The sequence below is a fragment of the Dasypus novemcinctus genome, chromosome 19 (genome assembly GCF_030445035.2).
Source record: "Dasypus novemcinctus isolate mDasNov1 chromosome 19, mDasNov1.1.hap2, whole genome shotgun sequence".
NCBI lineage: Eukaryota > Metazoa > Chordata > Mammalia > Cingulata > Dasypodidae > Dasypus > Dasypus novemcinctus.
Genome location: NC_080691.1, coordinates 52,544,625 through 52,559,898, shown reverse-complemented (window position 1 = coordinate 52,559,898; position 15,274 = coordinate 52,544,625). Strand labels below are relative to the sequence as shown.

At 64.4% G+C, this 15,274-nt stretch overlaps 1 protein-coding gene across 10 annotated transcripts in view; it reads left to right on the top strand.

The window, feature by feature from the left end:
• ARVCF (ARVCF delta catenin family member) overlaps positions 1-15,274 on the top strand; it is a 66,233-nt gene that overhangs the window by 49,263 nt on the left and 1,696 nt on the right. For 5 of the 10 annotated variants that reach the window (XM_071209932.1, XM_058281838.2, XM_058281836.2 and 2 more), the window contains 15 exons: positions 5,731-5,889; positions 6,028-6,560; positions 7,642-8,144; positions 9,027-9,210; positions 9,825-9,942; positions 10,259-10,430; positions 11,166-11,183; positions 11,993-12,064; positions 13,065-13,192; positions 13,348-13,498; positions 13,579-13,777; positions 13,864-13,975; positions 14,085-14,175; positions 14,403-14,456; positions 14,853-14,938. In XM_071209932.1, coding sequence (XP_071066033.1) covers positions 5,731-5,889; positions 6,028-6,560; positions 7,642-8,144; positions 9,027-9,210; positions 9,825-9,942; positions 10,259-10,430; positions 11,166-11,183; positions 11,993-12,064; positions 13,065-13,192; positions 13,348-13,498; positions 13,579-13,777; positions 13,864-13,975; positions 14,085-14,175; positions 14,403-14,456; positions 14,853-14,938 — 2,580 coding nt within the window. Of the gene's footprint in view, positions 1-684; positions 829-5,730; positions 5,890-6,027; positions 6,561-7,641; positions 8,145-9,026; positions 9,211-9,824; positions 9,943-10,258; positions 10,431-11,165; positions 11,184-11,992; positions 12,065-13,064; positions 13,193-13,347; positions 13,499-13,578; positions 13,778-13,863; positions 13,976-14,084; positions 14,176-14,402; positions 14,457-14,852; positions 14,939-15,274 lie in introns of those variants that run through there. The other 5 variants (XM_071209933.1, XM_058281842.2, XM_071209934.1 and 2 more) reach the window with 3 other exon arrangements.

The window sequence follows — 15,274 nt, the reverse complement described above, 5'->3', positions numbered from 1 at the left end:
CTAAGGGGGTCCAGGGAGAAGCAGGCAGGAAGACACCTAAGCTTTGGCTCACTTACCTGAGCTTTAGTGTCCCCATAGCATAGCCAGACTCCCCAAGGAGTGGCTGTCCATTCACGTGAGGCCGCCCCAGGTGGGGGGCACCGTGGTGGCAGATACCCTGACTGTGAGTGGCAATTCCAGACCTCCCCCCACCCACTTCCCACACCAGTCACCACCTCCCAGTCCATCACAGGTGTGGAGAGGGGGTCCAGGCTGGCCTGGCCCTCCTGAGCTCCCATCCAGGGTCCAAGACCAGTGGAGGTTTTGTGTCTCTCTCAGGATCACTCCAGCCACCTCCACCGCCTCACCCGGTGGAGCTGCTCTGATGCCTCTGGGGCACCTCAGAGGACCTGGCCTTTAGCGTATTGATTGGGGAGAACCCAAGACGCCAGGGGGTCCCAACAGCCACCACTGCATGGCACGGGAAAACCGAGGCGCGGCCCCTGCCCTCAGCCTCTGCCCTGCCGGCACTCAGTCTCCCCAAGTCTGCAGCGGGCCGCGCGGGGCGCATGGGAACCGACCAAGGCCGAAGGATGGCACCGGCTTGCGGGGAGGGGCCAGGCAGGCAGGGCGACCCCGGCCCCGCCCCCGGCGGTCCCCGCCCCGCCCCACCCGGGCTGGGCCCCGCCCGATTGGCTGCCGGCCGCGGCCGCCGCCTGATCCGCCCCCGCGGGGAGCGCGGCCGCCGAGCCCAGCCCGAGCGGCCGAGGCGCCGGAGCCCAACCCGGTCCCACTGCTCCGCGCGCCGCCGCCCCGCCGCCCCACCCGATGCCAGCAGAACTCAGACAGGTTGGAGGGAACTTGATCCGGGCGGGGGCGTCCCGACGGCTTGGAGGGGGCCACGGCCACGGGCGGGGCGCCGGCCTTGCCCGGGAGGACCGGCTTTTGTTGCACGGAGCCGTCGGCCGGAGGAGGCTATTGTCTGCGCTCCTGGCCGCGGCGGGGGCGGGGGGTGGGGTGCAGAGCGCGGGGCATCGGTGCGCGCGAAGGGGCCGGGCCGGAGCTCGCGAGCGCCCAGGGCAGGTGCTTGGATGGGGAGGGGGAGGGGGATGCCTCCCTAGCAGCCCCTCCCAGTACTGGCGGGAGGCTGAGGCTGGGAGGAGGGCGCGGAGGCCGAGCCTGGGGTGGGGGGCATGCAGCCCAGCCTGGCCTCCCTCCCCTCTCCGCCACAGCCCCCCCCCAGCGCGGCCCTAGCCCCAGGGACCTGCAGAGGCGCTTCCGGAGCCTTCCTGGAAGCCCTGGCCGCCTAGGCGGTGCACGTGAGGGGAGGGGTGGCGGCGGCCCGGCCCACGTGCGGAGGCGGGAGGGGGTCTCTGAGGGAAGCCTGGGCTCTGTCTGCCGAGGACGGCGGGGCTGATGGACAGCCGGCCTTCTAGTTCCTTCCTCATCGGAGAACCTGAGGCTCTGGGGGCGTGCCTGCCCAAGGTCCCTGGACTGAACGGGGCGGAGGGGGGCAGCAGTTCGCCTGGGCAGCCAGGTCCCTTGCCTGCTGTGCAACCCTAGTATGCTCCGTTCCCCCCTCCCCAGGATTTGACTGCTCACTCCAGAGATGGAGGAGCCAGTTGGGGACCCCAGGGGGATTCCAAACCACCAAATGGCTGATGGGAGCTGGGCTGGCCTTGGAGCAACGGGGAGGGGGGGGGGGCGTGTCAGCCCTTGGCAGACTTGCTCCCTGAGCCTGCTAGGCACCCACTGCCTCTTGGGGCCTTTGAGCCACCCCATGGGAGGCCCTGGCAGGTGCACTTGCCCCTGTGAAGGTGAGCCCCAGTCTGATGACTGCAGGGGCCTTGGATCTGTTTGGTGGTGGCCAAGAGGTTGCTGCCTGGAGATGCCGGCATAGCTCGTCCTGGACTCAGGGTCTGGGCGGGCCACATTGAATGGGGGTGGGGGAACCTGGGACCTGCCAGTCACCTAGTGGCCAGCATCTTAGTGCCCTCTGTGGCCCCAGTTCCCGCCTTAGGCTGTCCGTGTGAGTGCTGGGCCCACGGGCAGACAGGCTGAAGCCCCTGCCAGTTTTTCACAACCCAGATCCAGGATGCTCATCTGTGAATTCCAGGCATCCCTTGCATTAGAGCCCTGGGACCCCAGCCCAGGTGCTCCCCTACCCCATATTCCTGCACCCAGGAGGGGGTCATGGGCTCCTCGTTCCACATCGCCCTGTGTTCCTTGGATCTGGCTGCAGAGGTGGGACCACCTGCCCCAAAACCTCAGCACCTGCATGGGCCCCATTTCCATGGGAGGAAGCTGGGCCCGGGGACAGCTGGCATGTGTGTGATGGGGCATCATGCTCACATCCTCAGGCTGGGCTCAGCTCTGCCCCTTCCCGGGTCCCCCAAGAGCACGGGTGGGCTGGAGTCCTGGGGCAGGCTTCTCTCACCAGCTGCGCCAGGTGTACCAGATTGGGGAACCGCGGGAGGGGCATGAACCCAGAGGCTGAAGGCTAGGTAATAGGGGTGAGGGTGGTGCCAGGATAACAAGAGACGGGTGAGAGGATTGGTGGGACATGGGATATAAGGGGTGGGCTGGGGGCTCAAGGTTCCAGGGGAACCCTGCAGCTTGGAGCTGGGGGCTGCAAGGCCAGGGGTCCTTCCTAAGGCAAGGGGACAAAGCCCCTGGAACTTTGGGGCCGGGCTGAGGACCCAGGTGCCATTGAGCACCACCTATGGGCTGGACCCATGACCCAAAAACATTACAGAGACCTGAGCCACAGGATGTCCTGGGACTTCTCCCTGCCATGGACCTCAGTTTCCCCACCTGCCACCAGGACTGAGAGCCCCATAGCTGACACCTGGGTGGGTGGGGGAGCCAATGGCCTCCATCTCTGTGTGTTAAGAGCTTGTGAGGCCTGCAGGGGCAAAGGGTGTGTGCGTGTCTGGGAACAGGGGGTATGTGTGTACTTGAGGAGCCCATATGAAAACACACACTGCTACGCCAGGCATGTGTGCCGGTTAGGCACTTGTGTACATGTGTGTGCATGCACATGACTCTGTCTGAGGAGCTAGGTACACATGGGGGGGGCTCCCTGTATGTGTGTGCAGGGCTGGGTACCCACACAAGTGTGCATGCATGCATACAACCATGCCTGGAACCAAGCACCCATGTGGGGGTTTCCCTATGTGTGCATGTACGTGGCTGGGTGCTGACATACATGTGCATGTAAACCTGGGGATGGGGGGGTTTTCTCTGAGTATGTGTATGTGTATGAGCAGGTTCCTGCTTGGGGGTGTGCATGGGGCTGGATGCTCACACGCATGTGCCTGCACACACCCCTGCCCCGCGTGTATCGGCCCACGAGCCCAGGCGTGTGAACAGGGCCACCTTCGCCATGCTCACCAGCTGACTCACGCTGCCACCCCAGTGAAGTCATGGCCCGTTTTTAGCTCCCTGAGGTCATTTGCCAGCAGGGATTCTCAGGGCTGTGGGATCCCACTGCCGGGCTAGGGTTCGGGGTGGGTGAAACGGCAGAGTTGCTGGGCTTTGCTCAGGGGAAGGAGTTCCTTGACTCTCCTGGACCCCCATCTCTGCATCCCACCCCCAACTCTGCATCAGTAGGACCCTCATCCTAGGCTGGGCTGGGAGGAAAGCTGGGCTTGAAGTTATGAGGGGCACCCCCCCATTCCCACTCCCCCTTGGCTTTCACCTCCAGGCTAGAGAGTAGGGGACTAGTCTCTGAGTGTGTAATATATGTAAATGTATGCAAATCTACTCTGGGACGAGCTTCCACTGGCAGAGTGTCCTAGGCAACATCCCCTGATGCCAGTCTTACCCTCCTCACCCTTCATTGCCAGGATGTGGCTCAAACTGCCCATGCCAGGCCCTGCCATGTCTGAGCTCTGACACCCTCATAGCCCAGCAGAGAGAGCTCAGTGCCTGTCACACTCTCCAAGTACAGGCGGGAAAGCTGAGATTCCAGCAATGCCTGCTGTTCCTGCACCTTCTGCTGCAGAGCCCTCCCAGCTCCCCAGTGCTCTTGGAAGAGAGCCTGGCTGTCCACTGGCGTGTCCCAGCTCTGTTTCTCAGTTCACTTTCCTTTCCCAGGGAACTGTCCCTTCTTCCCAGCCAGGTTCCCCAGCAGGCCACATCTCTCCCATATCTGCATTCCCAGGACAGAGAAATAAGGCAGGAGGGGCTGCTAAAATGTCTCCCCGTGGATGCCCGAAATCCCCCTATGAGTAGTTTGGGGGGTTCCAGGGAAATTGCCTCACCTACCAGGCCTCAGTCTCCCCATTTGTAAAACCACATCTGGTCCCCCAAGGCCCTCTGTTCCAGGAGGGGATGCCCTCTGTAGTCTCTTGTTTCCTGAGTAACCAAAGCCTGAGTGATGCACTCGTCCTAACATGAGAGGTGCAGGCTCTTCTCTAACCTGGGCTGTAGGCCCAGAACCCCAGTGCCTCAGGGGCATCAAGCATTCCTCTAGGACAGAATCCTGCCCTGGTGAGACTTGCCATCGAGGACCTGGAGCAGATCGGGACATGTCTGTCCTGTACTCGGTCTACCTCCCAGGCCCAGGGATGGGGCAGAGCACTGGCTCTGGAGCTGGGCCGACCTGGGTGTGAGCCGCTGGCCCTCCCTGGGCCTCCACTGGATCTCCATGCCTGAAGGCTCGGGGCCTGGGTGGCGGGAGCAGGCCCTGTCCTCTCACTGACCCAGCCCTGGCTGCCCGGGAATGTGCTCCCCCCTCGCCCGGCTTGGGTTTCAGCCCTGCCTGTTCTGGCTGGATGCTGATCTGGGGGTGGGGATGCAGCCCAGCTCGGGGGACCCGGGGGCCCATGCCGCTCGGCCCAGAGTGCTCAGCCCATCTCCCCTGCGGGTCAGGCCTTTCCTTTTCGAGCCTGTTTACCCCTGGGGAGTCTGGCTGGTGGCTGCGTGGGGGCCTCAGAAGGGCCTCACGTCCGGAGCTGTCTTGGCTGGCATTCCACCATCGTGATCCCCCGCGGGGGAGATGACAAGGGTGGCTGCAGGTTGAGAACAAGGCAGGTGGCCAAGAGCTGAGGGCCAAGGTTGGGGAGACCTGGAGGGGCAGAGGGATATGCAAGGAGGGGACATGGGGTTCCCTCCAGGGACCAGTCAGGCCCCCTCAGTCAGGGCTCATGCTCTCTGGACTGGGCGATGCCCAGGATCCCAGTCAATGGGGGTTCACCAGCCAGCAAACCAGGGTCAGGTGGGGCCCCACTGGATATCCCGAGAGGGTCCCGCTGGAAGGAGAGCGGGTATTTTGGTCCTGAGTGTGCAGGGCATTCTGGGAGCCGGGTATTTCTGTCTTGTGAGGACATCTGGCTGGTCTGGGTGGGACGCGGGGCCAGGAGGAGACTGGAGAGAAGTGAGGAGGTCCCCCAACACTGCCCTGCCCTTGGCTAGCACACCTGTGAGGACCCAGCCAGGTGCCAGGGAGGGCTGCTCAAGGCCACCCACCATCACTGGGGTACCTGGCCAGATGGGCCGGCTCTGCCACAAGCTGCCTGGAGTGAGGTGTCGGCCACCAGAGCCCTTCAGGGGATGGGCTGCCAGCTAAGGTCAGCCTTTGAAATTCAGGGCACCAGAGTCTGCTCCTGGCCTGGCCGGCTTGGGCTGAGGCCCTGGGCTCGGCTGGGCCCCCCTGGGGGACAGACACGGGTCCAGGACTGGAGATCTTGGGGCGGGGTGGGGCCCGCTGGGTGTGAGCGAATCCAGCACCCACCCACCTCCCCCCAGGAGCAGAGCCCCGGCAGCCAGGCCTCGCTGGCCACAATGCCGGAGGCGCCCGAGGTGCTGGAGGAGACGGTGACGGTGGAGGAGGACCCCGGCACGCCCACATCCCACGTGTCCATCGTCACGTCTGAAGATGGCACGACCCGCCGTACGGAGACCAAGGTGGGAGTAGCTGGACCGGGCGGGGGACAGGGGGCCTGCTGTCGGTCTGTTGGGGCCCCCGGGACAGGGTGGCCCCCCACGGGAGTGGCGTCCAGCCTTTTGGGCACCTCAGCCCACCACCACCCGTGTGTCCACCAGGTCACCAAGACAGTCAAGACGGTGACCACGCGGACAGTACGCCAGGTGCCTGTTGGCCCAGATGGCCTCCCGCTGCTGGACGGCGGCCCCCCACTGGGCCCCTTTGCCGACGGCCCCCTGGACCGGCACTTCCTGCTGCGTGGTGGTGGTGGCGGCCCAGCAGCCACGCTCTCCCGCGCCTACCTCGGTGGCGGGGGCGGCTTCACCGACGGCCCCAAGCTCCATGATGGACCCAGCTATGGAAGCCTGTCACGCGGCCTGGGTGTGCGGCCCCTGCGTGCTGGCCCTCTGGGCCCGGGTCCCCGTGAGGGCTGCTTCACTCTGCCCGGCCGCCGTGAGGCCTTCCCCGCCGGCCCCGAGCCGGTGCCACCGGGCGGTCGCTCCTTGCCCGAGCGCTTCCAGGCAGAACCGTATGGCTTGGAGGACGACGCACGCAGCCTGGCTGCCGATGAGGAGGGTGGCCCCGAGCTGGAGCCCGATTATGGCACAGCCACACGGCGGCGGCCGGAGTGTGGGCGGGGCCTGCGTGCCCGGTGAGCACCCCTTCCTGGAGCACTCTGCCTCCAGGAAGTCTACCCCTCACTTCCCTGCCCCTGGTCAGCCCTGCACACTTCAGTAGGAGTTGGCTTTCCGGTGCTTCTTTAGGACAGCAGGAAGAGCATTCCCTGGGTTTTGGAGGCACGAGATAGGCTGGTGACAGCACCAGACAACTGTCGTCCCTCCTCCAGGCAGGCAGATGTGAAGAACTGAGCGCACAGCTTCTAATAAGCAAGTGGCCCAGACTTTCCCTGTGTCTGTTTCCCCTATGCCCAGCAGCTATCTGGGCTGCTCCTCTCACCTTAGCCTCTGACACTGTCCTCCCTCTGCCCTCAGTTTCTCTGCCAGGAGAGCAGGAACATGGTCACAGCTGGGAGTGGCTCTGTTGGGTGACATCTGTCCCCTCCTGGCCTCAGCCCCTTACCCAGAAAGTTGATGGCAACTAATCATCAGGTTGCTGAGAGTCCAGGTCACCTAAATACAACCTTGGGTGGTCCCACCCACTCCCCCTCAGCTGGTACAAATTACACATCTGGCTGCTGTCCCCCCACAGGGTGCCAAAATTGGTGAATTATCAAGACGTGCCACGATACGTCACCTTACTCTAAAAAGGGGCCTTATCCAGATCTCTGGGCCAATCACAGGAGATCCGTCCTTATAACAAGACAGTTCCCCCCCCTGCCCCCCACAGAAACAGAAAGTCATGCCGTGGACAGAAAATATTCCCTGGCCACATAGCCCATTGCTACAGTGTCCCAGAGGCTTACCCCTGCCCCCCAACACACACTCTGGCACCAGTCAGAGCCAAGCTTCCTGGGGAGATGGGTTGTTTTCTGGATCTTCCAGGAAGGGGAGGAAGTGGCAGGGATACATATTTTGCCCAGGATCAGGGAGCGCTGCCTGGGGACTGGAGGGAGTGAGTGCTCCGTCCTAGGAGGGATGCAAGCCCCAGCCTGACGGCCAGGGACTGAGGTGGGGCTCAGGGAATTCTTCATCCTCCCTGGGGAAGGCTCGAGGGGACTACTTGGGGGCAGGACTGGGGCTACCCAGGCTCACACCCCCACTCACCCCACACAGGGCGTACGAGGATGCGACGGACAGTGGCGGCGAGCCACTGGATGAGCCGCCCCCCTACCCAGCCACAGCAGCCGCGCCCCTGGCCCAGCCTGAGCAGGGCAGCCTGGGCAGCCTGGACCGAGCGGCGCGGCGCTCGCCTTCTGTCGACAGCGCCCACAAGGAGCCGCGCTGGCGGGACCCCGAGCTGCCCGAGGTGCTGGCCATGCTGCGCCACCCCGTGGACCCCGTGAAGGCCAATGCCGCCGCCTACCTCCAGCACCTGTGCTTCGAGAACGAGGGCGTGAAGCGGCGCGTGCGGCAGCTGCGGGGGCTGCCGCTGCTCGTGGCCCTGCTGGACCACCCGCGGGCCGAGGTGCGGCGCCGGGCCTGCGGGGCGCTGCGCAACCTGTCCTACGGCCGTGACGCTGACAACAAGGCCGCCATCCGCGACTGTGGCGGCGTGCCCGCCCTGGTGCGCCTGCTGCGGGCTGCTCGCGACAGCGAGGTCCGCGAGCTGGTCACGGGTGAGCGGGACCCGGCTGCGCCGCGTACCCTGGGGAGCGAGGAGGGCCGGGTCTTGGGACGGTGGGTTCCTGGGTCTTGGGGTCCCCTGGCGGCTTGGGTGGCATGTTCTGGCGGCTAGTTCCCATGACCCTGCCTCTGCACTCAGCTGCCACAGGTGGGCCCTTGGGTTGAAGACAGAATGGTTGGAATCGTGGCTTGTGACCTGGAGAGTCCGATGGGGAGTCCCATGACCTCTCTTTTTTAAAAAATTTATTTCTCTCCCCTTCCCCCCACACCTTTGTCTGCTCTCTGTGTCCATTCGCTGTGTCTTCTTCTGTGTCCGCTTGTATTCTTGCCAGCGGCACAGGGAATCTGTGTCTTTTTGTTGCGTCATCTTTCTGCATCAGCTCTCCGTGTGTGCGGCGCCACCCCTGGGCAGGCTGTGCTTTTTTCGTGTGGGACGGCTCTCCTTACAGGGCACACTCCTTGCATATGGGGGACACCCCTGCGTGGCACAGCACTCCTTGTACACATCAGCACTGCTCGTGGGCCAACTCACCACACGGGTCAGGAGGCCCTGGGTTTGAACCTGGACCTCCTGTGTGGTAGGCGGACATCCTATCAGTTGGGCCAAATCCGCTTCCCCCATGACCTGCTCTGGACTAATCCCTGTGGCAGCAGGCGTGGTGGTGCCACGTGGTTGGGGGACGGGGTCCGGCCCTTCTTCTTGCCACCCCCACCCCCGTGGGGCTCCGTTCCAGTGGGAACTGCCACAGAACCCCACGTGCCACCTTTATCAGAGCCAGGTTGCATTGCTTCCAGCCGGGGGTCCTAACGGGGTGCTGTGGCAGGGGGGCGGGGATGGGCCGGGGCGGCAGCGGGACCCACCGCCCTCTCCGCAGGCACGCTCTGGAACCTGTCCTCCTACGAGCCCCTGAAGATGGTCATCATTGACCACGGCCTGCAGACGCTGACCCACGAGGTCATCGTGCCCCACTCGGGTTGGGAGCGTGAGCCCAACGAGGACTCGAAGCCGCGCGACGCCGAGTGGACGACCGTCTTCAAGAACACGTCAGGCTGTTTGAGGTAGGGTGGGCGGTCGGTGCCCATGCCGGGGGACGGGGGGGCCAGGGCCGGGTGTTGGGGCCTGCACCCACACTGGGCTGTAGCCCCTTCTGGGGCAGCCTCATCCTCGCAGTCCTGGGTGACACAGTAGATCCGGGAAGATTTTGAGCCATATCATGGTTTTCTTGTGAATTGGCCTGATGTGGCCGTCCGCCCGCCCCCTCGCCCCACCAAGGGCTCCCTGTGGTCAAGCATGACCATCTCCCACCCATCCATCACCATGACAAGCAGGACCCTCGGGCCCCCCCTGCTGTGGAGGCCCCTCCCCATGACCCCACCCCCCTCTGTCTGCAGACAGAATCCAGGATCCTCTTGGTCCTGCTGGTTTATCAGACGTGACCCCAAAGTCCTGCCCTTGGATGTGACCTTGGGGCCCAGTGCTGTCCGTGGTCACACGTCCAGCCTCGCCCAGGCCTGCATTCAGGCCTCTGCAGCCCCACTGCTTGCTCTGTGCCCAGGCTGCGGTGACACCTCTTACAGAGAGAGACAAGCCCTGAGGCCAGCGGGCTGGGAAGGGGTCTGGCGGCCCAGGGGAAGCGCGGGGTTGGGCCACCGGGCTTGCTCTCGCCCCTCAGGAACGTGAGCTCAGACGGCGCAGAGGCCCGGCGGCGGCTCCGGGAGTGTGAGGGGCTGGTGGACGCGCTCCTGCATGCCCTGCAGTCAGCCGTGGGCAGGAAGGACACTGACAACAAGGTGGGGGGACGGGACGGGACGGGGCCGCCAGGCCCCTGGGGGGTCCGGGTGCCTCAGGGACGGTGCAGGCATGAGGCCCAGGGTCGCACAGAGGAGTGGGCATGCAGGTACCGGGTGGCATCCTGGCCGCGATCCACCTCTCAGCGTCCCTGCCACGAGCCCATGGTGGGTGTTCTGTCCCTCTCCTCCTGGGGTCTCCTCAGGGTCTTGCCATGGGGCCCCAAGCTTACGCCCCCCAGCCTCCACCCTCCGGTCCCTCGGACCATGCAGGAGGTAGCCAGCCAGCACCCACCTTGCTTTCTCCCTCTCCCCACAGTCGGTGGAGAACTGCGTGTGCATCATGCGGAACTTGTCCTACCACGTGCACAAGGAGGTGCCCGGGGCCGACAGGTACCAGGAGGCTGAGCCCGGGCCCCCGGGTGCCACCGCGGGCCCCCAGCGCCGGAGGCGGGATGATGCCGGTTGCTTTGGTAGCAAGAAGGCTAAAGGTGGGTGGGGGAGCTGGGGTGCCGCTCAGGGCTCCCCCTCGGTTGTGGGGAAGCGGGGGACCGCCTGGGTTACAAAGGTGATGGGGGGAGGCAAGGGGCATCACCCATAGCCGGCTCAGTGGGGGGGGGGGCGGGAGGAGGGCGACTGTGTGGTGCCCTGAACACTGACCTGGGGGAGGCTTCTGTGGGCCCCCGAGGGGGAAGTACTGTAGACACTGGCACCCCTTGGACAGGACAGCCCTGCCGGGCAGAACGCAGGTCACCTAATACCATGTCCACACCCGCCTGCTCCATCTGGGTCTGGGGCCACACTCACCCGTTCTACCTGGGGACATGTCTATATCATACACACTGCCCCTGGGCCTACCTGGGACCGTGACCATGCTCCACCCACCTGCTCCCCCCGGGGCTGTGTCCACACCACAGTCACCCGCGCTGGCAGGGTGCTGGTTCCAGGCATCTATGTCCCCCAGCTGCACGGGGGCACCTGAGCACCACATTCACTTGATACTGCCCCACCCACGTGGGCTGGTTCTGACCCTGGGCCTCCCCTTCCCTCTCCCACTCATGGGCACTTGGCCCCCAAAAGTAACTGGGGTGAGGTTCCAGATTTTGTCTGCTCACCCAAGGGTTTGGGGTGGTAACCAGACACCCCCCCCCGGGAAGGCGTGTGGGTGGGGTGTTTCCTGGGCTCAGGCCTGTCTCCTCTCTCCTGTGCTCCCCCCGGCTTCCCAGAGGAGTGGTTCCATCAAGGTGAGTCCCTCTCTGACCTGCCATCCAGGCCTGGTGGGTGCAGGAGGCACCCCCCATCTCAGGGCCCTGCCTGTCACAGCCGTCTCCATGGTGACCACAAGGATATGACAGCCATGGGAACGTGGGCCCTGGACTGCTTGGGAAGCTGGGGGGGGCACAGAGCTGAGATCGGGTAGTGCCTGCTGGGGGCTCCTACAGTGGAGAGGGGTGACATGTAGCTCAGGTAGAGTCCCCATGAAAACGGGCGGGTGGGCAGATCATCTGAGACTTGCCTTCCAAAGACTTTGCATCCGAGACAGGGAGGGCACCCCGGGAGGGAGTGAGCTCACCATCATGGAGGTATGCGAACAGAGGCTACCCAGGAGAGAGGTGGGGCTACTGCAGGGACTCAGCCTGAGTGTGTGTGTGTGGGGTGGGAGTTTCTGACCAATAGAGCTTGGGACTGTTCCAGCCCTTAACTGGGGAAGGTCTGCACTTGGGCGAAGCTCCTGGAAGAGTCTGGCTTGGCCCTGACCCCAGACCCATCTTGCTGTGTGATCTGGATAGGTCTTGTCCCTGCTGGTCCTCAGTTTCCCTATCTGTACCTGCCTGTCTCCCAGCCTAGGCTCATAGCTCCCTTGGCTCATGCCAGGGGGCCCCTGGGGGAGCCGCACCACCAGGCTGGCCCACCTGCCTGACTCTTGGTGCCCAGTCCCAGACTTGGTGATGGTTCTTTGAGCTCTGGGTTGGAGGCAGTTGGGCCCCACTTTTTCACACATCCCCATCTCCCATGGGGTTCTGCCTCACCTTCCGCCACTTCTCCGTTCCAGGGAAAAAGGATGGTGAGACAGACCGGAACTTTGACACGCTAGACCTGCCCAAGCGAACCGAGCCCGCCAAAGGTGAGTGGGCAGCTGGGCCGTGGGTCCAGGTCATGCAGCTCTGTGCCTTCAAGCAGACCTGAAGGGCCTTGGGGACCAAGTAGGAGAAACTGAGGCCCCGCCATGGGGCCCCCAGATGACCGGTCAGGGCCTCGCAGAGTGGATGGGGAGACCAGATGCAGGAGACAACATGCTTCATCACAACAACACCTGAGAGCTGGGCCAGAGAATAGGAGTAAGGTGCCCAGGAAGGGTTAGGGGGAAGCCGGGGAGCCAGGGAGGGGGGTCTTCAATCCAGAGGGGCAGGACCCCAAGAGTGCTGGGACTCAGGAGGGGAGAAGTGTGGTTCGCCCTCCATGTCACCTGAGTCTGTTGGGGGTCCCTACCGTATGTCATAGCCAGCCATGTAAGCTGGGTGACTCCAGATGCCAACCGGGCCCAGCTGTGGGGGGAGTCCTGGGGGTGGAAGCATTACGGGCAGAGGATCAGCCAGTGCAAAGGCCCAGAGGGTGGCTTGCTTGCATCTTGGGAACAGGAAGCTCAGCATGGCTGGAGTGGAGGGAGCCTTGGGGCAAGAGGCAAGAGGGGTCCATGGGATGGGTGGGGCAGGACGGGGGGGCTGGGGACAGCGGTGTGGTTGGCAGATGCAGCAGCTGCTAGAGATCTCAAAGTGGTTGCCAGGCAGGCAAGCCCTGCTGCTCGGGGAACCATCTGTGGGCTGCCTCCTTCCCCATCCTAGGCCTGTCCAGATTCTCCAGCGGCCAGGCTGGGCCAGTCTCACCTCCCTCGCAGTAGGGTCAAGTGGCTCGGCCATTCCTGGCCTCAGTTTGCCCCATGGGTGAAATGGGACTGCTTTCTCCAGCGGTGGTGGCCAGGGGAGTCCAAGTTCATGATACACATTACACACCTGCCCCACACCTGGTCCCTGGACCCAGCTCCTGCTGCTTTGGGAGCCCTGATGGGGAGGGGGTTGACAGGGCTGAGAGGTCCTGAGTGACTGCAGCGGGTACCCTGTGCCCAGGCTTCGAGCTGCTGTACCAGCCCGAGGTGGTGCGCCTCTACCTCTCCCTCCTTACGGAGAGCCGGAATTTCAACACCCTGGAGGCTGCGGCTGGGGCCCTACAGAACCTCAGCGCTGGCAACTGGACGGTGAGAGGCAGGGCCTGGCCGGGAGGGTAAGGCTGGGACGGGAGGCTTCTCGGTGGGGAGGTGGCCTGGAGGCTCGGATCCTGGTTTGGCCAGGGAGGAGGGAAAGGGGGAGGGCAGTGTTGGGAGAGGCTGAACCCCCACTCCTCTCGCCGCAGTGGGCCACATACATCCGCGCCACCGTGCGCAAGGAGCGCGGGCTGCCGGTGCTGGTGGAGCTGCTGCAGTCCGAGACTGACAAGGTGGTGCGCGCCGTGGCCATCGCGCTGCGCAACCTCTCACTGGACCGGCGCAACAAGGACCTCATTGGTAAGGACAGGGACAGGGCGGTGGGGGTGAGTGTCCGTGCCCTTCGCCTGGACCCGGCCCTGGCCCCCCAACCCCCGCAGGGAGCTATGCAATGGCGGAGCTGGTGCGCAACGTGCGCCACGCGCAGGCGCCGGTGCGGCCTGGGGCGCGCCTGGAGGAGGACACAGTGGTGGCGGTGCTCAACACCATCCATGAGATCGTGGCGGACAGCCCGGACAACGCGCGCTCGCTGCTGCAGGCCCGCGGCGTGCCCGCGCTCGTGGCGCTTGGCGCCACCAGGTGGGCGCGGGGTCGGGGCCCGTGGGCGCGGGGTCGGGGCCCGGGGCGGGGTCCGGCCGCTAACCCCGCCCCTCCCCGGCCCGCAGCCCCTCGGCGCGTGAGGCCAAGGCAGCCTCCCATGTGCTACAGACTGTATGGAGCCACAAGGAGCTGCGCAGCGCCCTGCAGAAGGAGGGCTGGACCAAGGCCCGCTTCCAGGTGCGGCCTGCTCCCTTCCCGCCTCCAGGCTGGATCCCCCACACCCCTGCCACCCCCCCGGAAATGCGTCTGATCCCATCCTGTGCCTTGTGCTCTGTGCCTCCCCCAGTCAGCCTCAGCAGCCACCAAGGGGCCCAAGGAGGCGCCAGGGCCAGGGGGCTTTGATGACAGCACGCTCCCGCTGGTGGACAAGAGCCTTGGTGAGTGCTAGCCACCCATTCGGGGGGCTCAAGAGAACCCCCACCGGGATATCTGTCTTGGTTCCGAGCTAGGGTTGGTTGTGCCCCATGGGCAGAGGCACAGCAGGAGGCTGCAGAGGCTTATGTTTGCAGAGGCCAGCTCGGATGGCATGTTTGCCCACAAGGGGCGGGATGGGGGAGGTCTCCTGGGCCACTTTTGCAACCAGCCACCTACCTGTGTCTTGCAGATGGTGAGAAGCCAGGCAGCCAGGACCTGATTTCCATGGATGCTCTGTGCCCAGGTGCATGGGGTGGGGGGGGTGTTGGGGAACCCCAGGTATATCGTTAGGTGTTTTTCATGTAGTGCCCAGGTAGGTCCTAAGGTGGGGCATCAGGTGCTGGTTGGAGAGCCAGTATTTGCTTTTGCAGTTCTCAGGGAGTACCCAGTTAGGCCCTCTTATCTGCCAGCTATATGGGGATGGCTCAAGGGTTAGAAGCCTCAGTGAGGATACAGATGAACTCCTATGAGGCCAAGGTAGGGGCTGGGGAAAGCTGGTGGGGAGGAGCTTTGGGACAGGGAGGAGGAGGGGACACTTTCCAAATGCCCCCAAGGACCCTCCAGGATATGGGCTGCAGGGGGAGATCTTTCACTGCTTCTGCCCCTCAAAGGTTTCCTCTTGTCCCCCCCACCCCCACAGATGGGTACTCCACCATTGAAAGGCCAGATCGGAGGGCTCGGGGCAGCGGCCTGGCCGGGGAGGCCTCCGAAAAAGAGCCCCTGAAAGTAAGTGTCCTTGGCAGGCACCCTGCAGAGGCAGCACTGTGGGGGGGGGGACCTGGAGAGGGGCCAAGGCTGGGTGCTGAGTCTGCTGGGGGCCCTGGGAGGGGCTATCAGGGTGGGGCTTACCCACGGAGCAGCTGGGCTATGGGGTCTGGCCCGGGGAGCAGGCCCTCCATCAGGGACATCTCCGTTAGAGTTGGTCTTAGGATGCTGCGGACTTTGAAGCTCACTCTTGTGCGTGGGAACTAGCAGGGGACAGAGACGGCTGCCAGTCAGATGAGAGGGAGGGAGGGGGTCTCAGACCCACTCTGAACATGTGGGTCTGTCACCATCATACTG